The sequence below is a fragment of the Peromyscus californicus genome, unplaced genomic scaffold, assembly GCF_007827085.1.
Source record: "Peromyscus californicus insignis strain IS unplaced genomic scaffold, ASM782708v3 Scaffold_8__1_contigs__length_139910024, whole genome shotgun sequence".
In the NCBI taxonomy this organism is placed as follows: domain Eukaryota; kingdom Metazoa; phylum Chordata; class Mammalia; order Rodentia; family Cricetidae; genus Peromyscus; species Peromyscus californicus.
This window is the reverse complement of record NW_026294606.1, coordinates 19531502-19558080: the sequence shown is the minus strand read 5'-3', so window position 1 is coordinate 19558080 and position 26579 is coordinate 19531502. Positions and strand designations below refer to the sequence as shown.

The following is a 26579-nucleotide window of genomic DNA, read 5'->3' as shown; positions in this document are numbered from 1 at the left end:
GTTTGGGAGGGCTCTGAGTCAATACCTCAGCAGCCCAGAATTTATTTTTCACAGCCTTTTTATACCCAAAGCAAGTAGGGCAAAAGACTGCTTAACATGGTTCAAGGAACATGCAAGCATAAACACCTGTTAAAACATCTAGTAACCATGCCTTTGGCCAATCATCTGTTATCAAGCCTTAAGGAGCAAAGACAAGCTTGAACTCTCTGACCTTGAGTCAAGATGGAATCAAGCCACAAGCTGGAGTCACTGTGGCTCCCACAAACTTTAATCAACCATGAATTTTATTTACTTATTTATCATTTTAATTATTTATCCTCTTGTGGGATGGATGGGAACAAGAGTCTTACTGTATATCTCTGGCTGGTTTGAAACTCATTCTTAACTTGTTTTATCCAGGCCCTGAGTTTTTCCTCTCTGTTGTATCCTGGAAATTTCTTTACATGAATTCCACCCACGCTCACTGAGCACCTTGGTGTTCTGCCTGCCTGCGGTCCCTCAAATCACGAGCACCAATATATAAGTTCCCCTCTTCCAATTTTTATGTAATGAATGGCTTTTTTGTTCCTCATAAACTAACAGTAGATAAAAAGGGAAAAACCTTCAGCTTAATTCATTCAAAATACATGAGTATATGAAAGCCCTGGTGGAACCCTCCGCTATTAGAGTTTTATATCTCTGTGGGCAAGAGAAGGCTCCTAAGGTCTCAGACCCCAGAGAACAATTCTCCCAGCTGGTCTTAGTGGTGCTCCAAGGCAAGTCTGTGGTAATGTTGTGACTTTGTCTTCATTTTTCAACAGTTGTCTGAACATGTTTGTGGCTAGAGGGCAAGGATAAAGGTGTAGGCTGCCTCATAGTTAGTTCCATGCTATTCCTGCTTTGGGAGATGGGTGTGTATTGTTGCAGTCTGTGGCTTAACCTCAGGCTTAAATCTTTTCTTAGAGAACATGTTCACAAGGTGAAAGCAGGGGCCCTAGTGTGTCTCAGGTGCATAGTATAGAGCATGTGAGCTCTTGGTTTGTTTCTGCAGTGGAGTGTGTATGCTCTATTACCTGGAGGATTTACCATGTGGCTTACTTAGATTCCATAGCTAGGTTTTCCTTAGGGATCTTTATTCAGACCTCAGTCCTGTGCTATTACCACACCTCCAATTTCCTATCTTGCAGTAGAGCCTAGCTCACAGTTTGGCAGCTTGAAACTGTTGAAGCAAATAGCCTCACAGGTGAAATGAACCCATTTCTCTCCCATTCTGTCTTAGAATTTTTAACTGCCTGACAGATGATTTCTTACAACCAGATTTGTCTTTGTTTTGTTATGGGGGTGTTGGTGGGGTTGGGTTATGGAAGTCTTTTCCATTACTCCAATCCACTGAAGCAATGTTGAACCCATATGTGTCTTTCTCACAACTCATTGCCTACTTTGTTATGCATAGGCAGTCTTAAGGTGCAGCTCAGGCTTTTGTTAAGGGAAAGGCTCATATATTTCAATGCTGGATATATATTCAATGCACATATATTTCACTGGAGAACGGAACCCTTTGATAGAAGGTATAGTCGTGTTGGAGGAAGTAAGTCATTGGGTAAGGGCTTTGGGGTTCAAAAGTCAATGCTAGGCCCAATGTCTCTGTCTCTGTCTCTCTCTGTCTCTCTGTCTCTCTGTCTCTCTCTCTCTCTCTCTCTCTCTCTCTCTCTCTCTCTCTCTCTCTCTCTCTCTCTCTCTCTCTCTTCTCTCTCTCTCTCCAGCGCCATGCCTGCTGACATGATGATAATGGACTAAGGCTCTGAAATGGTATTTAAAGTCATGGCAGTGTGCACATTTGGGCAGGTGGATCTCTGTGAATTCAGGGTCAGCCTGGTCTACAGATCAAGTTCTAGCACAACTAGGACTGTTAGCAAAGAAATCCTTTCTTTCTCACACAACTTCCAACCAACACACACAGGAAAGAATTGCCCTGCCATGGCCTTTGTTCACAGCGATTAATAAGATGTATGGTGAATGCAGTTTGTTGGTGAAGCACTAGTTTATTATGCCTGGGTGATGGTTTTCCCTTACTCTCTTTACTTTCTTTCCTTGGGGCCATGATTGGGAAGTGATGGGAAGGGCTGCTGTCTCTTTGCAGGCTCTCTGACCTTGGGTGGAATTTTACTTGTTCTCTCCAGGTTCTCCACCTTTGAGGAGGTTTCTCTTATTCCACCCTTCTCAGGTTCTGCCTCTACCGCTATCACCCTACCCAGTGGTTCTCAACCTTCCTAATGCTGGGTTTCCTCATGTTGTGGTGACCCCTCAATCACAAAACCACAAAATTATTTCATTGCTACTTCATAACTGTAATGTTGCTACTGTATGAAATATAAATATAAATAGTGATGTAGATCTGTTATGCAACCCCCAAAGGGGTTGAGACCCATAAGTCAAGAACTGCTGACCCAAGGGGCCCTCTCAAGTGAGTGAAGGCCAAAGATGGACTCATCAATCATTTAAACAGTCCTGGTTGGTGTGTGGTACTGCCCACCATTAACCCGTCGTTGACTGGGCCTCAGGGTGCCTCAGGCTCACCCTTTAAGAAGGTCTGACAATCAATTCCTTGACTGGCTTGCACAGAGGGTTGGAAGAGACTAAAGGCTGCTCTGCTCACTCCAACCACCTGATAAGCATTTGAGACAGGAGGGTTTGTGGGAGAAGATGAAATCAAGTTGTAGTGAAACATTGTTTCTCATGGGGAGCTTCAGAATTTACACAATTCCATGGTTTAGAAAATTAGCTGTAGTTCGAGTCGGATGCTCTCCATATCCATGGGTACCTTCACCAGGAACGTGAAATTATAGCCTGACAAAGTCAGGGGGCTGCAGCAAGCTGGGCAGGCCCAACTGGACAGTCTTGAACCACAGTAGCTAGCCTAGCTAGCTGTTGGTATTAAAAAAAAGATAACATATCTCCATACCAGACAAGGGACCTCTAGAATGCTTCTGCTATCAGTCAATCTTTATTTCCAAATGAGGCCAAGATGTTCTCAGAGGCAGTGCAGTAGTATTTGCATTACCTTTTCATCTGCAGGAGGAAACAGATCCTAGACAGAGTTCTTGTCTGTTATTTTGTGATTTATTTATTTGAGATAGATTTTTTTAAAATTATCACCATTGCGGGGTGGTGGTCCGTGTCTCAGTGTGACTATGAAGGACATTGGACAATTCTGGGATTTTGGTTCTGTCCTTTCACCTTTACACGTACTCTGGGGAACCAGCTGAGGTTGTCAGCTTGTGGGGTTAAGTGCTATTACCCATCTTTCCCGCCTTGAATTTCTGGGTTTGTATGTGCAGTGTGTGTGTAAGCAACAGAGTACATAGGCAGTAATAATCAGAGGATGGCTTCTATTCTTCCATTAGAGTGAACTCAGGCTTGTGGGTCAAGTGCCTTTTATACTCTGAGCCATGCTATAGGCCCAGAGATTTAATTTTGAACTGGAAATTCTCCCACTGTCTTCTCCCAAATTAGCTGGGATAGCAGATGTGCTCCATCATGCCCAGCTTTAAGTTTCCAGTTTTAAGTATGTGTATGTGTCTTAAAGAAAAAGTGTGTGGTGACATGTTTTCCAACCTGAAGAGGCTAAGGGAGGAGGATTTAGAATTCTAGGTCACCTTGGGTCATATAGCAAAACCTAAGCCAGCACCTTTCTAGATTTTTTTTTTTTTTTTGAGTGAAACTATTTTACAGTAGAAATTTTCCTTTTTGCTAAATGTAGGGCTTTGTCTAGAGATCATGGCTCTACAGGTTATCACAATGCACTTGTTTATGCACACTTTAAATGTGGGATGGTAGGGATTACAAAGTTAACATACTGGCAGCAATAGTTTTATTTAGTTATTAGTTATTTCCAAGGACAAATTTTTAGTGACTTAATGGGAATGCATATTTAATCCTATATTTTTCCTAAAGTCCAAGTAAACACAGACTTTTAATTTGGTTTATTTAAGGAAAATTATCAGAACCTCTGAAGCAATTTTAGTACTGCTGAGGCCATTTCCTTTTTGTAGCTCCAGAGATCAGATTGCAGGGATATGAGTTCCACGTCACATGCAAATTAGGGTCTGACATGCTTTGTGGTTTCCATGGAGACCTCTGGGCACTTCCTGCCTTCTCTTTTATGGTTCTTTGAAATATGAACTGATGTCACATGCTTTTGTTCTCCTTTACATACCCCTAGCGGACAAATCTAAACATCACCTTGACATCTCTGAATAGATTGACCATCCTGAAACATTTTATCAGTCTCCAAATCTTCCATGCTGAAATTTAGATTGAAAGGATTCACATTCAGATGAAAGATGCTAGATGTAGATTTGTAAGGGTTTGGAGTTAACCAGGATTGTGGTGGAGGTGACAGCCGTAAGTGTCACTTGTGAATCACATAGGTGTACTCACGTGGGGGTTATTAGACACACACACTTTTTTATACTTGCAGAATGTTATGTGGTGTTAGTGCCTTATCTGGCTGCTAAGCTCAATTAATAGCAGTGCAACTAAGTGTTCAGATTGAGATGATGAGTGTTCATTGATGCTCTTTCCCTTCTGCCCACCAGCAAGGGAAGGGAGCAACCAGCATGACTTGTTTCCAGTAGCCTTTGGCTCATTCTTTTCATTTGAAATTCAAAGAGGAGATAGAAGTAATAGATGGTATGTTCACCCCCTCCCTCAACCCCCAATCTTTATGAAAAATACCAGACAAGACTTTTCTCCTTTGCTGTATGGTCATAGGCTTTGTTTTGCAGAGTAGATAGAGTCTTCATAGATTTCCTTAAAGCTCATTTCACACAGGGTTGGTATAAATCAGTACCACCAGTGCTTAACTTTTCTGCTGTGTTTGTGTCACAAGGAGTGTGGACATGACTGTGTCCCTTTGATGCTCAGATTTTCAGAATGTGGCTCTTAACTCCTGGACAGATGGGATAGTCCTTGTTTATCTTTCTATCGCCTGCGCCTGTTAAGAGTATCTTTCTGGTGTGTGATAAACATTTGTATTTTGAGAATAAACATTCTAAGGGTAGCTAAATAAAGTACAAGAAAATGCTTGTAAAAGAGCCATCATAATTTCAGAAGCACACAATCCTACTTAACAACAGTTCAGATCTTTTGTCAGTCTATCAAATTAGAGAGGAGTGTATGTGTATAATCCTCACTTGTTCTTTCTGTGTATAGTAAGGTGTTGGTCTGTCTTCTGTTCACCTCCACCTCTGACTTTCCGTTGACACTGTATTCTCCCACATTTAAACTTTGTAACTCTCAATATAGATACTGAGATGGACCTTGTAAATGTAATATCCCTCTGAGTAAGTTCCCTCATAGTAAGTTCCTTTCCTATCCACTTTCACAAACAGTGTCAATCCTCTTCAAAGTAAAAGCAGAGACTTCAAAGCTATCTTTACTTAGTGAGTCAAGTGAATTTGCCACCCTCTTTTCTGATGGTCTCATTGGTTTCTCCTATCACACCAACTTAAGGTGGACTTCTGTTTTCTTGTTTTTTTTATTCTTTCACTTACCTATTTCCCTTAAATTTTGCTTTTCAAGATCTAGCCGTCCTGCCTGCTTGCCTGCTTTTTCTTCTCAAACCTTGAGATGGTTCTTCTGGTACATTTGCCCCCACAGGGCTGGAATTAAAGGTATATACCACCACACCCAGCTACCTAATTTGAATTCATTTATTTGTTTGTTGTGTAGACGCCGTCTCGCCTTGAACTCTGAGATTGCCTGCCTTTGCTGGGATTAAGAGCGTCTGCTACCACCGCCTGGCCTGAGTTAATTTTTTGAAGAAAGTTTCCATAAAGTTTAAAAACCATAATGAGTGTTATTTATGAAGCTGTCCTTATGTAGAATTAAAACATAGAAGACCCACAAGAGTACCAGAGTTAGTATCTTAGCTGCTTTCTTGGGGCTTTTAGGTGCCCAGCTGGAAATGATCTTTCACTAGGCTCAATTACAAATTCCTGAAGGTGGAACCATCTCCACACTTCCCAGGACTGATAGACAGGAGTGTGTGGGGATAGCTAAAGATGCATACCTCCTAAATCAAAGAGATTAGGGCATATTTAGGCTTGTAGAATGAGGAGAGTAATTATTAGCTTCCTCTAAAACCCACCTCCCCCCATCTCTCTAAGCAAGATTCTACCTTGGCCATTTTACTGGCAGAAGAATTTTGCCAAGGCCAGCAGTAAGAAAAAATGGACTTAATGTCAGTCAGGGACTTGGGTGGTAGAGAAGGGTGTAGTCTCTTGAATGGCAGTTGAGGAATGTGTTTGCTTTTCTCACCACCTGCTTCATCTGGGTTCCTACTTGCAGACCTTCCTTCCTTTCTCCCTCGGCTTCCTGGGAAAAATACTACCAGTTCCCTTCTGCCTTGTGCAGAACAGTGTGAAAAGAGTTACAAAGCGTATTTTCCCCATAGTATGCTTTTCATCTTCATTGGAGTAGTTTATTCAGATTTGGGGTGGTTGGTGCTAATGCAGGAGCTGAGGGATAGCCCAGTGAGTGCTTATAGGAAGCTTCACAAAAAGTTTTGAAGGACTCATTAAAACTGTGTTTGAGGCTGGTATAAAAGATGTCTTCTTTTCTCTGAGAGTATTTAAGCAGAGCCCAAATGACTGGACTTCTGTTGAGGGGACCTCAGGTATCTTTGGGGCTGCAGCCTTCCTTGGAAGTTGAAGATGCACAGAGGAAGACTGGCTTGGTGGTTTTATTGTTTCATGTCTGCACACAAGGGAGTGGGCTGAAGTAAAAGTGTGTTAAGAACTGGGCTGAACAGAAAGTTTCCCAGCTCTTCAAACTTGCTGAAGACATGGGTGGTTTATTTATCTTGATCCCTGCTTAGGAATTTGGTCTTTTGCAGATGTTTCTTTAATAAAGGTTAGAAATTCTAACTGTGTTCGTGCACATGACAGCAGTGACTTCACTGGTGAAGAGGAGGGCTTGTTATGTTTTTGTCACACTATAGGCTTTGTTGTGATTGACCTTTGCTAAAGACCTTACAAACCTGGTGGACCTATTGCCTTAGTGTCTCAGCACAGAGACAGGACTCTGGAAAATGAGCTTTAAGGCATCATGATCTCAACAGCTGAGCTACATCTGTACTAGAAGCTTGATGGTTCAATGGCTGAGATAATATTTGACACCCAATTTGTGTGTCATAGAATGTCATTTTGTTTTCATCTGAAGTTTTTCATTTTTCTGATGTGAGTTTTAGTCAGAAAACATTCTTACCAGACTCGTCAGTGAAGCTGTGGCTACCCAAGGTTGGCATGGTTGTTCTGTACTTGTTTTCTGCAAATATATTGCTGCTGTCCACAAATGTGACCTTTATTATGCCTGTAGTAGTCCTTTTTATATATCATTTCTTTCCATAGAGTCAGTTGTTTCTGATCCCAAAATACTGGAAATTCTACAATTACGCAATTCATGAGTTTTAAATGCTGCTTCCATTCCATATCGTGTATGGGCTGTCAGCATTTTTCTGTTAGTATCAGTTCGTTGTCCAGTTTAGCCATGCATATATACTACCTGCATTAGTTATTATTACCTCAGTTGTAAACTTCAAGGCCTGTGTTGTAGTAATTCTCATTTTGCCCTATAATGGCTTCACAGTAGAAGAGTATGATGGTGTGGCAGTTTTGAATATGCCAGTGATTAGTCTTGACTAAAGGGAAGAAACACCTAGTATGCTGACCTTGTTGAAGTTGTACAAGGAGAAAACAAAATATTGTAGTTTTCATAAGGTTTAGCATAATCTCTGGCTTCTGACATCCACTGGGTATTTTGGAATGTCACCATGGCATGGGGTGCAGGGACACAACTGTAGTTTACACACATGGAATCAGATAAAAGTCCTGTAATGTAAAGTCAGACTGGCCCTGGAAGATGGAGACAGAGTATTGTGAGTAGTGTGCCTGAGTTGACCCCTGCCCTGCACTAAAGCCCATTCCATTGTTTGGTTTTTTCTAACAATGCTGTTAAGTTTTTGCTTTCTGACCTGTATACAACCTAAACCTTAGCAAGAATAAAGGCTGTTGAAATTTTGGCCATTCTCAGCAGTGAAGGTGGTTGTTCACATCACCTTTCCATGTTGCCTACATTTCCAAATGCTGCCATTTCCTTTGATTTTTATTTAAATACGTATGGCACTGATGTCTCTTAGAATTGTTGTACCAGCTGCCAATGACATGGTTCCATACTAGAGATGGTGGGTCTGCTGTATACGGAGAACTCCCATTTCCTAGTGTGAGAATGTCCCGTGCTCTAACCAAATTGTGAGGGGATTGAGGAGGATTGCTGGAGTGAGTGAGCTGTGACAGATTCTTCAATTAAAATCACACTTCTCATATTGAGACATTTGTTATACAATTCAGACCCGTTTTACAAATGTAGCAAGAGATAGCATGTGAACGGTAAGGAATTTTTTTTACATGGAAGTAGCAGAATAGAAAACCACAGTATTTGTTTGGTGATTACTTAGGTATTTTGTACCTATATACTTTGGTATTTGGAACTTGGTACTTAGCCTAAACAATAAACTTTTGTAATTTTCTATTAAACAACTGCTATCAAAGTCCCTAAATAAATTCTTTAGGATTATTCCTTAAAATTTATTGGCACCTCCTTTCATGCATATCAGCATTTCAGCTGTGGGCTGTGTTTATTTTATTTATTTTTTAAAAAGCCCTTATAGAGTCTGGAGAGATGGTTCAGCAGTTGACAGCACTAACTGCTTTTCCAGTGTAACCTGGTTCAATTCCCAGCACCCACATGGCAGCTGACAACTTCAGTTCCTGGGGGATTTAATAACCTTTTTTGGCCTTAATGGGCACTATGTTCACATGTAAACACATGCATGCAGAATAAAAGGAAAAGGTTCTTAATGTGATAGTCTCTATTGTTTTCAATACTAGCTGATACCTTGAGTTGTAATGGAATTGGTGGGATAGGGTATTTCTGTGTTCATGTTCCTGCTTTCCTTAAACAGCACCTAGGTCATTTTTCTGGTACCAGATGTTATTGAAGGTCCTAAAAAGTGGCCAATGTCAGGCAATGCTTGTTATAATTTAGAATTACTTTTTAGCAAAGAGTTTAAATGCACTATTGACATCTACTGGTCCTTTGTGGCCAGCCTACAACATTTCAGTAGGTAATGAAAATGTCTGGGATGTGTTTTCTTTTCCTTTAAGTGTATGTGTGTGTATACACACACACACACACACACACACACACACACACACACACACACACGTATCAACTTTCTATTAAAGTGAACTTAGAGGAAGAATATGAAAGAAGTGTTGGCCCGCTCTGCTTTCTGATTGGCTAGTTAGTGTTGTGAGCAACATCATCTGCATGTGCTGCGTGCAATTCCATTTTTGCAGTTACTTGCAGTGCTCAGTTGGAGGCCAGGGCTTCCTGTGCTGTTTTACCATTGGTTCCACCCCAGCCCTGTACTGGATTTAGAATCTCACCTATTACATCTTGAATGTTTATGTGGGAAGTTTCTGTACAATTGACTTTTCATTCAGGCTTTTAGGATTCTGTTGACAAAAAAAGAATGAATGAACTGAGTTGTGTGGTAGACTATAGTATCCCCTCCCATCCCCTTCCCTCTCCTCCCCTCCCCTCTGCTCTCCCCCTCCTTCCCTCCCCTCTCCCCGTCCTCTTTTCTTTTCCCTGGAAACATAATTCTCACAAGGTCATTCATTCCCTCTCCTTCTCAGCTATTCTCTTTGCCAGGAGATGGCTGCCAGGGGATTTTTGGCAGCTTGCAGTTGGGTTTTGAGTAACCTAAATTGAAAAACTAGCTAGGGTTTTTGAAATGATATTTTTAAAACTACATTGGCAATCCCACCTCGAGTGTGAGTAGAAAGGCAAATGAACATTTAACTGGCACAGCTAGGCTTTTGAAACAGTGTCCTTTGGATAATTTGCTAACACCTGTACCTCCCGTAATAGAGTAAGAGTTTCTTTAGCCAGATCTGTCTAAACTCCAAAGGCCCTTCCATGTGCTGTTCTTTTGACTCTTACCCTGTTTTGCTCTCTTTTCCCTTAAAGTTTAGCTCATTCTCTTGGGACTTTCATGAAATCTTTAACTTTGTTGAGAAGAATGCTTGTAAGTCAGTGCTGCCTTTGAAGTTGGATCGTGATGAGGAGGTTCTGCACTTTTGGTTGGTGGGATATGCAGCTTTGCCTAGAGGGTACACACAGACTGACACAAACTGAGTGACCTGTGGCAATTGTGACTGACAAACAAGGCTTTGTTGCTACTTTGTCAGCTAATAGTGATTCCTCTCCCTTGGCATAGTTGCTTTCTAGAACCCCAAAGAACTCTGTCACATTTTTTTTTTCTTCATTGTGAGTGACATTTGTGATTCTAGGCAGGTTTGGTTCTTTGACACTTCAGGTTATAAGATTCATTACTTTGCTGCTATTACCTAACCTGAGATTTTTTTGTGCCAGTAAATGTTTAACTTGAAGTTGTCCTAGCTCTTACGTATTAAGTTTCTAACTTTTGACATTCTTTTCTCAATTTCTTTCTAAAAATAGTGAAGGACCCCTCTCTGCTCTCTCTCATGTATTTATAAAAGTGTGCCTGAGGAGGCTGGGTGTTTATAAGTAGAGCTACTCAGTCCTTACAAGGAGGATATTGGGATTATCACCATTATTTTAAAAATTTAAGAATTGTGATTTCCTTCTTAAAAGTGTGTTGTTTTCTGACTCCTCAGCTTTCTGGAATGCTTGCTGTATCCTGTGACCCTGGTTTGTTGTTTGACCTCTCAATTGGCAGCCAGGAAACAAACCTTTAGCTTTAGGCACCGGGCACTGGTGAGTGAGCAGCTGGAGCTACCCCCTTCTTTTACTGGAGAGAGGCCTTGCTTAGAAACAGAACCTAATCTATCGCTCTGTTATTTTTGTTTGTTTGTTTATTTTGTTGTTTTTGTTTTTTAGTATTTTTTGAGACAGGGTAGCCAAGGCTGCTCTGAAGTTTACAGTCCTGCACCAGCTCCTTAATATTGGGATTATAGGCATGAGCTGCTGTGCCTGGCCTATTTATTTTTCATACCTTGGGAAAACCAAGGCTCACATTGATTAAAAAATGAAGTTACTTGAGCCAAAGCCCAAGTTGTAGCTTTTCCCGGTGCCTGCTGGACCAAGCCAAATCTCTTAAGGAGTCATTGGGAGGGGATTTCCCAACAGAAAGTTCTCTAAGGCAAATCTAGCTATAGTAAACCTTTCATTCTGAATAACCCTTTATATAATTTAATTAAGTTAAAGGCTGCAAATATTTCATATCCTGTGTTTTTCATAAACTATTTCATCCCTTTATATGTAAAGTGTTCATGTCCCCCAGTCTGTGAATCAGTATGGCTAGATTTCAAGAAATACTGCAAAGCAAAAAGACTTCTGTGCAGCAAAACCTTTTCTGTAGCCAAGTGACCTCTCCTCTGTCATTGTGTTATATTCTTAACTGCTGATTCAGTTTTGGCAACAGGGATGCGATGGATTGTCATCTGTGGCTATGTTGCACAGTGTGGGTGAGATGGTGTTTGCTTGCCTCTGAGTTCATGTGAGGAGGATATGTTTATATTTTCTGTACCACAAAGGACATTTATAGCCATCCTGTGTTATTACTAAGGCCACTCCATGTAGTTAAAAGGAAAGTTTATTAGTGGCGTAACTTACAAATGAAGGGATAGGTAGGTCGCAGGGTCTGGGGAAGGTGTATTGCAGTCCAGCGGTGTTCCCTGGAGCTCTGCTGGTCAACCTCCACCGTCCAGGGGTCCAGGGGTCCAGGGTCCTGGAACCGAGAGCTGGCTCATCCAGATCTCGGGTCCTCCCTTGGCCCCGCCTTGTAGGCGTGACAGTTACCGAAGCCTCAATGGGGGTTAGAACTTCCAGATCAAAGCTGGAATGGCTACCCACTACACTGTGTGTTTTGCCCGCCACTGCACTAGCATTTGAATTTGGTGGACAGCTTGCCCCGGTAGATGGTATCTCCTGTCCCCAAATCTCTCATGCCATACATTAGCACACTCTGGTTTCTTTGAGCAGCTGCCAGGTTTGTAGTATATGTGTATGTCTTGGGGTAGAATAGAGTGGGTAATTATTTTGAGGATGGAAACACAGGATTTTTTCCCTATTTGAATAGGCCTTTCAGCAAGTTGGCAATGTGTCAGGGTCAGCTCCCATAAAGAGAGCAGCCATGCTGGTCATTTTGTATTTGCCAGGTGCTGTTTCTCATTTTTGATTGAATGGATCTTCCCTCCTACCTTCCTTAGCCTTTGCTTGGAGTTGGGATGTAATCTCAATAATTGGATTTAACAGATTACAAGTTTAATATTAGAAAATTGACTAATAAAATGTTTTAGTATGCACATCTCTTAACAAGGTACCAGCTCTGCATAGCCTGAACGGTATGGTTTCCCTTCCCTCATTGTGTGCACGCACACACTTTGGTTTGGAGACTATTAGAAGTTTCAGTGGAATTCAGTCAACTTAGGATTGGCTATTTTGCTCTAGTGTGTATTGCCCTAGAAATAGATGGTCACACATAAAGAGTAAGGTAATCATGTACTGTAGATGGCCGAGGAAACCTAAAAAGAGGACTCCCACACTCATGTGAGGCTCCTTATGGAAAACTGCCCAGTAAGCTTTCAAATCTATCTTTGAGAAAGGACAGGGAAGAGGTAGGAAATCCATATGTACCTTTTGTACTCACCCATGGATTTTATTCATGAGCCTTTTCTCAATTTGTTAACTTTCAAAATAATAGCTGCTGATTTATTTATTTACTATTCTTTGGCTCTGAACATAAGCAGGGCCAAGAAGCATTGAGAGCTGCCTCCCCAATTCAATACATATTTATTCACATAAAAAATGCTATAATACTTTTTGTTTGTTTGTTTGTTTGTTTTTTTTTTTTTTTTGAGACAGGGTTTCTTTGTGTAGCTTTGGAGCCTGTCCTGGAACTCTGTAGACCTGCTTGGCCTTTAACTCACAGAGGCCCACCTGTCTCTGCCTCCCGAGTGCTGGGATTAAAGGTGTGCACCACCACCACATGGCTGATTTATTTTATTTTTAAAAGAAAAAAAAAAATACCCCCAAAGACTTTTTAAAAGAATTTGGGGTGGGTGCCCACTGAGTTAAACTGGGAGGACAAGAGCCCCAGGTATTCTTCTTATGTCTCTGCCTCCCGAGTGCTGGGATTGTAGACTGGAGTCCTAGCCCTCAGTACACCTTTTTTTTTTACATGGATACTTTGGCTTAGACTCAGGTCCTCATGTTTGTGCAGCAAACCCTGACTGAGCCATCTCTCTGTCCTCCCTCCATTGTTTGAACTGGTCTGCCTCAGTCGTCTTCTTGTTAGCATTTTGGGTTTGCATTATGTTTGGCCTCAAGGGGAAACAAATTTCACCTGGCTGTTGGCAGTACTACCTAACGCCAAATAAAAGGGAAATTGGAGACCCAGTGTGTTGCATGTAATTTCAGGAATGGGAGGGGGAAGGGAGAAGTAGATTGTCTCTTCACTGAAGTTCATGTGGCTTTATCAAGAAGTACAGGTGATGCCCACTTTAAATTGTAGGGCTGTCTGCCCATGTGGTTCATGACAGGAACCTCTTCCTTGGTCTACTAGACTGTGTCTTTGAGTGGTTGTGTGGCACATGACACCAGAAGAGTCATACCCACACTTTACCTGGCTTTCTTGTTGGATGCTGGTGATGATGAGCAGCCACATGGCCCAGTTACTTCTAGTTATGACCGTAGTGACCACATGGATATTAGATAATTCTCAGTAGAACCAATACATTTTTTGGATACAGTTCCAGTGGGTTGACCAGACCCTTCTTCACCTGGAGCAGAGCTTTGGGTCCTCGCTCCTTATTGCCTCCTGGATCTGCATCTGACAGTCTCCTACATCCAAGTAGTCCCCTAAGAACATTCATTCTGTTATGCTTGCCAACTGCCTCCTAAATAAAGGAATGAAGAATTGTGTACCTGTGGCAGCAATGTGGTATCCTCCCGGTCCTTGAGGACAATTATGGAAGTCTTGTCTTCTGCATTACTTTTTAGGATGGCTGAGATCTCTGAGGTGACTTTTGAGATACAAACCACCCAGTGCCTTTTAAAAGTTAGCATTCTTCTCACTTTTCTGTCAAAAATACCAGATTTGGAGTGTTACCTACCCTCGCTTACATGGCTTTACTCTATTTCGTCTCTGTTTTTCTATACAACCAGAGGAAGCTTATTAACACCCCTCAAAACATTGAAGTTTTGATCATTTATCCTAAATACCAGGTAGGAATACTAGCCTGGAGCTGTTCTTGGGACAATTTAAAATCTTTGGATTCATGTATGCACATCCTCATGCACCTTTATATACCAGTGAGGATGTGTAGTTCTGAGTCTTGGGGATCATCCTTGGTAGTGGGCAGCTTCACCCACTGAGCCATCTCACTGGCCACTGCTGCCCGGGAAAGTTCATGCTGTAGCTGGTCTCTGTTCCTGAGCCGTGACTAAATTCAGGATGGTAGAGGTGAGTTACACAAGTTCCTTTGAGACAGAGAGAAATGTGAACTAAGTCTCAAGGCACAGTAAGGGAAGGAAATTGTGTGTGTACTTGTGAAATAGTGGATGGAAAGCTAGGGTGCTATTTAGTGTGTGACCTGGGGTAATTAGAGCCACTGATTCCTTGTGATCCAATGTTTTTCTTGTTTTTGAAGCAGTCTCTATGGGGTCCTTGCTAGCATTGTACTGTACACATTCCTAGTGTACACATACTTTATACGTACACATAAAACAATAGCCCCTTAGACATATTTACTGCACCGTAAAGCAGGCTGTGGTTTATGAGAGAGATGTAGAGCCTTAATTCCTAAGAGTTTGCTTGAGAGTTTATCTTTTCTTTCTTCCTATATCATGGTTTTATTGCTGCATATAGGACTATGTCCTCCAATCTCTGCTTAATTTAGTTTTCTTTTGCTGTTGCAGGCCCAGGCTGCAAGCACAAAGGAAGTTTGCTCAATCTCAGCCGAATAGTCCCAGCACAACTCCAGTGAAGATAGTGGAGCCTTTGCTACCCCCGCCAGCTACTCAAATTTCTGACCTCTCTAAAAGGAAGCCTAAGACAGAAGACTTTCTTACCTTTCTCTGCCTTCGAGGTAAGCTTGCAGTACAGATGACATCACTGTGTTGTCCTCATATCTCATTACCCTGTTTGATTTGAGGGCTCATTTTGGTTCTTTTTTAAAGATAGACTTTCACCCTAACCCTAACCCTAGCTGGACTCTGTGAATATGAGCCTGGCGTTGAATTTATAGAGATCTGCCTGCCACCACCTTCAGGAATTCTGGAGTTAAAAGATATGTGGCACCATTCCAGTCCTGCAGTTTTTTGCTTATTTTTCTCTCTGTGTGTGTGTGTGTGTGTGTGTGTGTGTGTGTGTGTGTGTGTGTGTGTGTGTGTTTTGCCTGAACCCAGGTCCTCTGCAAGAGTAGCCAGTGTTCTTAACCCCTGACCCATTTCTTCAGTCTCACTTTTTGTGTTTTTGTTAGTGTCTTACTATGTAGGTCTGACTGACCTGGAATTGATGATGTTATGTAGACCTGACTCAAAGTCTCAGAAATCCCCCCCCCGAGTTCTGAGATTAAAGATATGAGCTACCACGACCAGCTAGGAAAATGTTTTTGGTGTTAAGATAACAGAAATTTGCTTTGCCATCATAGAGGTTAGTTATGTGAATCTTAACAAGAATGGACTATAATTAGGTGTTGCAGATGGGCAAAGAATCAAGGACTGTCTGAGTGAGTAAGTAGAGCAGAAACTGTGTGTCTGTATGTACCACGTTTTTCTGTATGTGCATTATTTTAAAAATCCTATCCCCTCTATTCTGGGTAGTTTGGGGCGGGGTATGTAATAATACCTGGAGAAAATTGTACCAAGTACGCAGCCTTGAAATTTCAGTATTCAGACATAAGAGAATTGCTTTCTTATATATCCAGTTAACCTTTTCAGCAAAGTTCTAAATAAATGAAGCCTGGACCAGTGAGTGTATTCTCTACTTAAAGAACCACGCAACAAAAACATGTTGCTTTTTCTTAGCTGGTGTACCATGTGGATTCTTATTATACTCCTTTCCTATTTTTCTTCCTGGTTTTCTTTAGATCTGAGCTGTTAAAAGTGAGCCTCCTTAGTCTTTTGTTAGTCTTTGTTTAGACCCCCTCATAAGTTTCCTTGTCTTACTGCATAAACCCTAGAGGATATATGTTGTACTTTGTCTGTCCTGGATCCTTGGTAGTCTCAACTGTTATAATGTAATGGCTTTGGGTATGGAAAACTTGCATTTTAAAGTGTATAGGGGCTTTGTAGATGACCCTTGTAATGCTTCTTTAATAACTGAATTTCAAGTTACAAAAGTCGTTAACTTTTTTAATGGGTCATGAAAGTGTTCCCATTTGGTTTGGAAAGATATCTATACTTTCTGTGTTCAGTTTTGTGGAAGTCATGGAATTTGTCTAATTCCAGATTCCCATTGCGATATGTCTGTTATCAACAGCTATGAGATATGGAGCCTTTTGAGGCAGTCAGCATTTTGGAAACCTTTTTATTGTTCCTAGTCTGCTTGCTTGCTTTCTTTTTCTTCCCTTTTGAAAAATGACAGTAGGAGAGAAATCTTTTTTTTAATCTTATTAAAAATTCCCAATCGTCCTCCCTGTGTGCGTGTGTGCGCACCTGTGTGCTATGGCACACTCTCAGGTACCCTCAAAGAATAGACACCCTTCTGTATTCTCTTAAAACGGAGTTGCAGGTCATGTTAGCTGCTCTCATGTGGGTGGTGGACACCAAATTGGTCTGGGAGGACAGGAAGTACCTAGCCATGTCTCCAGCCCCCAACATTTGGTAAGTTAATTTTTTTTATAGGGAAGTCTTGTAATAAGTCAAATGCATGGAAGGGATATTTTTGGCCACAGACTTGAGTCATTTCTACAGATTTCATGTATTTCCCTTAATAGTTCAGAATATTGAAGAGACTAAGTGATTGGGCCACAGGAAAGACAATGATTAGATTTCTTTAAACCTTATTTGTTAACCATCAATGATGACACTAGAGCCAAAGACCTCTCTCCCTTTAGTATAAACAAAGACCTTGTGGCTAGAGATGTTATCAGTATAGGATTGCTGTAGTTAATGTACATACCACCTAGTAATTTGGGTTGGTAAGTTTCAGTGCACCTTGAGACTATCTGCCAAACTAGCAGGTCTTCTTGCTCTCCCCAAATTAATGCCACACCCTAGAACTTCTTAAGGAAGCAGAGTGGAATGAACATTGAAGCAGGACCTGAAATGTTCACCTGCTATGCATTTATCTCTAAATAGCTGCTTTGAAGGGGAGCACATGTTTCTTGCCAGAGGCATAATTAGTATCTTCCAAGGGTACACGTGATAAAGAGAGCCTCAGCCTCATATGTATGCTGTGAGCAGCAACTCTGGTACCATTGCTGTATTTCCTGTCACTGATCTCGTTATTCTTAATGAGTTCTGTCTTTGTCTCTTTGTTCTGACCATAATTATTAAGAGATTTAAAAAGAGCTTAATGCAGCAGAGCAATGGCAGGTTAAATGATTCTCTTATTTACATTTTTCTTTTTATGGGGCATTGCAAACGAGGGGGTTCCCAATGGGGACTCATGAAACATACACAGCACACAGTTCATTCTTATGGCTGTCACAGTGCAGCCTCCAGCTCTGCTCAGTGAAGGGAGTCTTGGGAGGTATGGGAGGGGAATTGTATCAGCAGTCCAGGGGTGGAACTGACTCTACCAGACCCAGGCCACAGCAGCCTGAGGCCTGTGAGGGAGCAATGCACAGCTCTCCCTCTAAGGGTACTTGGGTCCTGGATTGTTGATTTATGCCCCATTTAGCCTGTTTGCTCATTTATAAAGTGGGTATTATGGTTTCTGTAGTTGTAGTTGCTAGGGATTAAACTAGAGCTAGTGGGTGTGAAATGGGTTCTAGTAACTGCCTGAGAGGCAGCTGTCCAAGGACATTTATTTGCTGTTTTACACCGAGTTTACAGAGGTGCCAGAGAGGTCAGAGGATTAGATTGATAGCTGGGTAGTTTAAAAAGGATTCTCACTAGATAGAAAGCTCACCAGTGGAGTTTTATATGCCTGTCCCTACCTGGAAGGTATACATTGTTGTATCACTGGCCTTGAGTATTGAGGATGAGAATTGTAAAAATGGCTACTGCAAAAGTCTGGGGTGGTTTAAAGGTAACATAATGAGAGGTCATTGCCTGCAAGAAAGTAATTAATTATCCAATTGCAGTTGAGCATGGTGGTTGCTAATAGCAAAGTTTATTGAGGAAAATGGGAAAATAGTCTATGGAGAGGAAGACAGGTTGTCTTAGTGGTACACATTGTTTTTTCAGCTCTCTTTTGTGAGGTGTTCCATCTTGGTTTCTGAGCATAGAACTATCAAAGTGGAATTCAGCCTTCTTTGCTGGCTTCTGTGGATATTCTACCTGCCTTCTGCTTTCTCCAAGTCACTCTAGCCTGAGAGCCTATATTCTACTAGTGTCTCCCTTCAGCTGACATAGTGATTTGTTTGCTAGATAGTTTGTCTGCTAGTACTGATGAAATCAGAAACTTCGGAGTTCTTGATCAGAGAAGGATGAGTCCTTATAGTTGTCCCATGACCTTGACCCTGAGGTTTGGCCAGGCTTCAGGCCAGCTGGCCTGACCAGGTCTGCCCTGCAGGAAGGTAGAACAAACTCTCTGACAGGGAGGGAGCTGGCCTGGCTTCAGGGGTGTGTTCCAGAGTTCTGTCTTTCTCCCCAGTGTCTCACTTAGTAGTGTTTCTGTGGAATTCTCTCATTGCTAGCATGGATTTCATACCGTGGGTTGCTCTGAAGTCCCTGTTGCCTCTGCCCTGCATGCAGGAAACTGTTTAGTGTCTCTGGGAATCTGAAAGGGCTTTGCATAAATCATAGCTTCAAGTTTAGGCTTGATGGTCTATAGCAACTGGAAGTTGGCAAATTTGAGTTTCATTATTTTCACTTCTCAGCTTATGATAATCATTTTGGGGCTAGGAGCTCCTCAGGCTGAATGAACACCATCGTAGCTACTGTGTGGTGTGGTTTGTCTATTTTGTTCACATTGAGACACCACAGGCTTGTGGGAAAACACACACACACACACACACACACACACACACACACACACACACACCTACACACCAATGGTATTGGTGATTGAACGAAATTGAAGTAGTTTTTGGAGAGAAAGGTCCTTTTGGTGAAGCGCATTCCATCAAAATTTCTGTATCTGTGTTTGTATGAACGCTACATCTGTACAGAGGCCACTGGGAAAAGTTTGAAAGGTGCTCTGTCATCTTGTGAGGGAAATGGTACCTGTTACTCTGAATGCCGAATCCCTTGTTTTTCTGCAGTATAATGCAGACTTCCAGAGAAGGAATTTGCTATATTAGCAATCAGTTGGCCAACAGCTGGGTGAAGATGCACTAAGGGCAGTGTCCAAGAGGGACGGACCTTAGTCTAGGAAGTCATCACAGCACATGCTGCTTGACTCAGATGGATCAACAGGGCTATTTGGAAATCATTGTTTTTATTTCTACACTCCTAGAGCCTAGCTTGTTTACATCCTATTTGGGGAAGAAGATAGGAAATAATTGCCTATCCCCTCATTTATATAATAAGAATGACAGCTTTTGTTTTTAAATTAAATTCATTCAATCAGGGTACCAGTTGGCTCTCAAACTAAGATTAGAAAACAACTTGTGGGGTTTTGATTCTTGCTCTCCACCAGCATGGGTCCTGGAATCAAATTCAGGCAGCAAGTATATATGTTTATTTACTGAGCCATCTCCTCAGGCTGAAAGACAAATTTTATAATTTATGAGTTGTATGATACCAGCAGTAACCTACTAGAATTTTCCTGTAAGTTGTTTAGAGTGCCATTGTATATCTTGCCATACACTTTTGTGGCCAGACGTAGGCGGAGTTTTCCTGTCTCACAGCCGCTCTCAAGTCACTCAGAGTCTAATATATTAATTGCAAATGCTCGGCCAATAGCTCAGGTTTATTACTAACTAGTTCTTTCAACTTATAATCTATGTATTGCTATGTGGCTGGTGGCTTTACCTGTCCTCTAGCATGTCTTGCTCCCTCTGTATCTCCTGGTGACTCCATACTCCACTCTTCTTCCTCCCACCATTCTCCTGGGCTGGCTCTCCCGCCTAACTTTATTCTGTTCAGCTATTGCCCTGTCAGCTTCATTATTAAACCAGTCACAGTGACATATATTTGCATAGTGTAAAGAAATACTTCACAGCAGTTATAAGAGTAGTTTTGGCTAAATATACTGTTTACACCGCGTAACTGCCTTCCAGAACCAGAGCTTCTTCCTTGAGAGCTGGGTGCCATGGAGACCCTTTTTTATGGTTGGCATGATTGGCAGGTGGTTCTCTTCTCATTAAGGGATGGGTTTTCTTTTGGATAAAGGTTTTACCCCTAGCACATCACATACACATACACACACTTGGTGTCTCCTATAACTCGACAAATGCCTTTTATATCGACACCATTTCAGTTATTTGTTTTTCCTTTAGAGGTGATAGCAGTTCAGCATTGCTACCAATGGAGAGACATCATATAAAATATAAGGATGAATATAATAATATAAGCATCAATAACATGTGATAGATATGCATATGGTATAGTATGCTTGCAGATGAGTGATTGTGGGGAAGTCCATCTCCCGCCCCCCCACCCCCGAGTTGTAAAAGCTGACCTGGAAGGACTAGAGATTGAACACTGTGATAGTTGCCTTATGTTCTTTTAAGAGACCTTTATCTTTATGAGTTTCAATGTATATGTAAAAGCTGAAGTGTATGGAATGGCATGAATATCATTGGATTCATGGAGTAGCTATTCCTGCTGTATATAGATTCTGTTTTTGTGGAACCATGAGAAATGCCAACTCAATGGCATCCCCTGTTAATTGGGTCAAAATCCAGTCCTTTACTCTCTACCTCAATGGCTGTGTATAAAAAAAAAAAAAAGCCCTTTTAGGGCCTTTCCATAACAGAGCAGAGCTATGCTTGCTTGTTAAGATTAAGAATTGGTTGAGGTGGGGAAGATAATGGCAAGGGAGGGATGGTCTGTGTACATAATTCACAAGGAAGAATCCTACTTTATAGAAACCAAAGCCCAAATTAGAATAAGCAAGCTTTTGGATTAAAATGATTTCTGTTGTGGTTGTAACATACCACACTTTGATTTTTGTCCAGATGAAAACATTTGGTTTTCACTTCAGTAAATATTGTGGAGACATTGCCAGCTAATTCTGAAAAGTAATAAAATACAGCTTTTGCAAAGCACAGATGCATTCTGTACTCTGATTCTTCCTATCCGATCCCTCCCTCCCTCCCTCCCTCTCTCCTTTTATTTTTACATATTTGTTAATGCACTTGAATAATCAGGAGAAAAAACTGCCTGTAATTTTAATAGAATACTATTTATATAACCACTTTCTTGTTCCACAAAAAAACCCAAAATATCAGCAATTTCTATAACCACATGCATACCTTTAATTCTTCAAACATTCCCCTTCATTGATTATTTCAATTGAATGTTTGTGAAGGAGAGTGGACATGATTCTGAGTGGTAAATTAGCACCTCTTACTAGTTAGCCTCTTATAGAGGGCTTGCTTGTATCCTACCAAGAAGAGGCCACCTTGAGAATGGCTCTCCCTATCTATGCCTCTCTTGTTCCCAGTGCCATGGCTGTAGCTTGGCAAGGGGCTTGAATCCCACAAAGGAATTAAGTTTTTGTTTTTGTCTTTAAATAAAAACCGTGTGTTTTCGTGGTTGGGAATCACCTGTATCCCAGACCACTCTTACTAGTGTGTTCTCTCTCTCTCTCTCTCTCGCTCTCTCGCTCTCTCGCTCTCTCGCTCTCTCGCTCTCTCGCTCTCTCGCTCTCTCGCTCTCTCGCTCTCTCGGTCTCACTCTCGGTCTCTCTCTCTCTCCCTCCCCTTCAGTGAGCTTAGAGTTTTCAAATGATTGACCCATCTGACATTTGGAGGAGTGAATTTTCTTAGTAAAATTTCAAGGTATGAAGCTGATTTTTATGTGGCCAGATCTATTACAAGATGTTTATGATGGGGCGGGGGAAGGGAAACACCCTTTTCTCTTGAGGGATTCTAAATATTCATCTGTTTATTGACTTGGTGGCATACACGTGTTTGTTTCTTGTTGGACTGAAGACTGTGAACTGGTTTCCTGCAGCACCAGTGGCATAGCTCATGCCTGTCTTGAGGGTTTGGGAAACCTGTCTTGCTCTCTGTTGTTTTCTCTCTAGTAGACGCTTCCTCCTGAACTTTTTACCTGTAAGTTAGAGAACCAGGCTTGTACATACACAATAAGGAAGTGAATACTTTTCTGTAGTACACAGCTTCAGGCTATGGATATTTTAGGTTGTTACTTAGCTATTTTCTGGGTATTAGCTGGATAATAGAATGGAGTGAGAGATGCTCTTACTGGTTTTGGCAGCATTGCGACTTCTCCATTTCTGACCTGATGTGAGTTTGGCTGCCTGTTAACTAGTAAATGAACAGGATTTGAATGAATGAATCAAGATTCCTCGATGGATACTCCATAACTACAGAGGTAAAATATGCATCACAAGACTGTTGAAGTTAGTTTTTCTTACCTGTGTCAGTCTGATACTGAGGTTAGTGACGTGTACAAATACAAGGGCCCACCCATATTTAAGAGGTCTGTGTCTGATTTCTATGTGATATGCTAGTAATTCCTGAGTGTCCCTTCAACTAAACAAGTAATAGGTTGGTCTAGGGTGGTAGTATCCTATTTGAGGAAGTAGACTATATCCAGCTCAAGGAAGGAGGAGCATTGTTACACTTGAAAGGGTACTTGACAGAGTGAGTGGGTTCAAGACTAGTGTGTGGACTCAGGACATCTTGTCCCTGCTGTTGGTCACAAACTGATAGCCTCAAGTTACCAAGCCTCAATCCTTGCAAAAGACCCTGGTGTAGGGTTTCAATTTGGGGATTTTCTGCTGTTTAATGTCACTTTCTTTGTTCTTTTTTTGGACAAAACGATTTTTCCAAAGCTAATTTCAGGTTTCAGAACCTTCCTCTTATCAAGACCCTGATTCTAAGTTACACTGATCAAAGGTGAAAAAAATAAAGCAAGAATAGAATAGCTTTTATCATCACATGCAGCTTTACACTGGCGTCGTTTTGTGGCCTGTGTCATCTGGCATTGGATTGCAAAATTAAATCATTTTGTAGTTACTATTCCAAAAGTTAATCCAGAGAACTGAATTGGAGCCCCTAGGGGAACCCTCCCCCAAAAAATGTTTCACGTACCCCAGTGCTTACCTTGAATCTTTCCTTCAGCTCCTGTGGTTTTTGATGATTGTTAGGAATGATTGCAAGCAAAGACAATAGCAAGGGGATGTATCTAATGATTCTTTTTGTGTTTTCCTAAGCTAGCCAGGAATTCTTGTTTATTTTTATGTGTACATATGAATGATTTATTTTCATGTATGTCTGTGCACCATTAGAGGCCCAAAGAGGGAACTCGATCCTTCAGAACTGGAGTTAAGCCCTGTTGTGAGCCACCACATGTATGCTGGAAATCAAACCTGGGTCGTCTGTAAGCATAGCAAATGCTCTTAGCCATTGCACTGTCTTTCCAGCCATGGGAGGAAGTTTGAGATTTCCTTTTGGGGCATGCCTAGGAAAGCTGTGTAAAAGAAGAACTTTAAAATTACTCATTCTGGTACTTGGTGGTGTTTAATGGGGAAAGTATCCAAGGGGCTTACCTCTGCCTTTTGTTGTTTGTTTTTGTATTTCGATACATGGCTGTCCTGGAACTCTTTTTGTAGACCAGGCTGGTCCCGAATTCACAGAGATCCACCACACCTAACATCTCAGGTCCCAGACAGTATACCCATACCTTCTGGTCCCAGACAGTATACCAGTAATTTAATTTTATCTCCCTCTAGATTGACTTTGCTTTATAGGGAAGAAGTATACTGTACTTGTATGTGTCAGGGACCTTCTGTGGGGTTAACAGCTCTTACTTTCATTGCAAAAATGTCAACACTCTTTGATTAGATCACTTTGTTTTTTAACCCCACACTTTTATTTGTGTTTTATGGAAGTTATTTTATTCATTTCTATGTGTATTCATATGTATACATCCTGCGTGTGTGTCTGTGCACCATTTGGTACCTGTGGAGGACAGAAGAGGGAACTCGAATACCTTTAACTGGAAATACTAATAAATTATGGCTTCCCTGTGCGTCCTGGGAATTGAACCCATGTTCTGAAAGAGCAGTAAGTGCTCTTAATTGCTGAGCCATCTCTCTAGTCCAAGGAATTTATTTTAATAGTACCATATCCTATTACAACTTCATAGTAGTTTGTAAGTACTTGGGGTGTTGGTGGAAATCTGTACCTGGCCCTTGTATTAAGATAGTAAGAGAGTGACCTTGTAAAATAAAAAATCCAATCCCACCCCCACCCCCATTAGTGATCGCTTCTTTCTTTCTTATGTCCAAAGTTGTAAGTTAAATGCACATGCAGAGCAATCTCCCAACAAACAATATGGGTGAATGTTTTCATTTCACTCACATTTTCTTGTGTAATTCATTCCTCGCTGTTGTTTTGTTTGTTTTCTATGGGAATATTGCAGATAAGATTCTAAAATTTAATTTCTTGTGCTTGGTGAATGGTATTATCCCCTTCTGGGGCTTTTTCTTGAAATTGCTAAAGCAAGCAGATGGAGTTGCACTACCTAAGGAATATTTGAAAATAATTTAAAAGTAGTAGCAGCTAACAGTGATGTGACCAACATGCAGTTAGGGTCCAAGCTTTGTAAACCTTTCCTTTGGAGTACTCATTCTGGAAGGAGTGTCAAGATTGGTGTTGATGAACTACATGTCTTATCCCACCAGGTTCTCCTGCGCTGCCCAGCAGTATGGTATATTTTGGGAGCTCTCAGGATGAGGAGGATGTCGAAGAGGAAGATGACGAGACAGAAGATGTCAAAACAGCCAACAACAATGCTTCATCTTCATGCCAGTCCACCCCCAGGAAAGGAAAATCCCATAAGCATGTACACAATGGACATGGTAGGTCTAACATTGAGGCTGTATAAAGGGCAGTAATGAGCCAGACTTTGGATGAGGGTTCAGTAAATATTTTGAAGGGTGTCAGTCTAGGTATCAGCCAGATTTCTTCAGGGTACTTAAGTATCAGACTCTTTATGAACAAAAAAACTAGTATTCTAGATTAAAAAAAAAAAAGGAAGATAGTCTATGTGGAAATCATTATAATTGCCATGGGAACTACAGATGATGGGCCAGAAGAGGGAACATTGAATACTTATGATCAACAACATGGGCAAAGTTTTGTGATCAACTTTTTAATTTTGATTTTTCTTCAGGTATGTATAGTGTAGAAAACTATTATGACATTCAAAATGCACATTTATTATAGCGATTTTTCACTAGAAGTAACTTTTTTTGGAATTTTGCTTTGAATTCACTAAGGTAGCCTTGATGGAGGAGGATTTTATACAAGGAAATGACTTGAGTATTGAATTACATTTAAGTGGCCATCCTTGAGAAAAACACTACCTTCTGTATTGGGGAGGGGCACGATGACCTATGCAAACAGGTGATGTATGGCTTCTGGATGCTGCAAATTTAAGCTGTATGAGACTGGTCCTGGTGTTTTGTTTCATAGAAATAGATTTTACAGTTTATTATTTAACACACACACACACACTGCGGATAACACACTAAACTGGTAATTTTTTTCATATGTTTGAGTATGTGTGTATGCAGGCGTTCATACAGAGAGAGATACATACATTCATTAAAATGCAGCCTTTTAATTAGAGATGTGGATCTAATACAAAATGGTACCTAAATTTAAATATTGATGGAAAAAAGTTGGTTAACCTGTAGCTATAATTATCAGTAGTCTTTGAAATTTTTTATTTATTCTTGTATTACACATAAATGCAGGTCAGAAGAGAACTGTGAAATCAGATTTCTCCTACCTTTCTATGTATTCTAGTGGGTAAACTCACTCAGCCTTTCAGAAGTGTATCATGGAGTAGTGGGGTTTTTTTTTTTTTTTAATCTACTAATCCATCTTCTAGGTCAGATCACAGAGAGAGCTGCCTTTCATTTGGCATTCAGGTTCAAGTGCATGGATGAATTTAGAGGGTGTGAACAGGATGTGTGATGGAGTATTACCTGCTTTCTGGGATGGTAGCCTGCTGCCCTCTTATCTAAGAACATATACTTGGTAGGTGAAGTATAATTGAGACTGGGTGTGAGAAGACTTTCATATGCCCTGATGGGTAGGAGGAATTATTTTAATCTAGAGATTAAGGAGCTTGATGATTTTAAATGTAAAACTAAGATGAAATCATCAAGTTAGAACAGTTCTATTATGAGCAGAGTTTAGTTTTAAGAGGAAAATTAACTGAAGTAT

General features: G+C 41.0%; 1 protein-coding gene across 7 annotated transcripts in view; it reads left to right on the top strand.

The window, feature by feature from the left end:
- The window catches only part of Jarid2 (jumonji and AT-rich interaction domain containing 2), a 187252-nt gene that overhangs the window by 122570 nt on the left and 38103 nt on the right, over positions 1-26579 (top strand). For all 7 annotated transcript variants that reach the window (XM_052729573.1, XM_052729572.1, XM_052729574.1 and 4 more), the window contains 2 exons: positions 15013-15182; positions 25028-25204. In XM_052729573.1, the coding sequence (XP_052585533.1) occupies positions 15013-15182; positions 25028-25204 (347 nt within the window). The remainder of the gene's footprint in view (positions 1-15012; positions 15183-25027; positions 25205-26579) is intronic.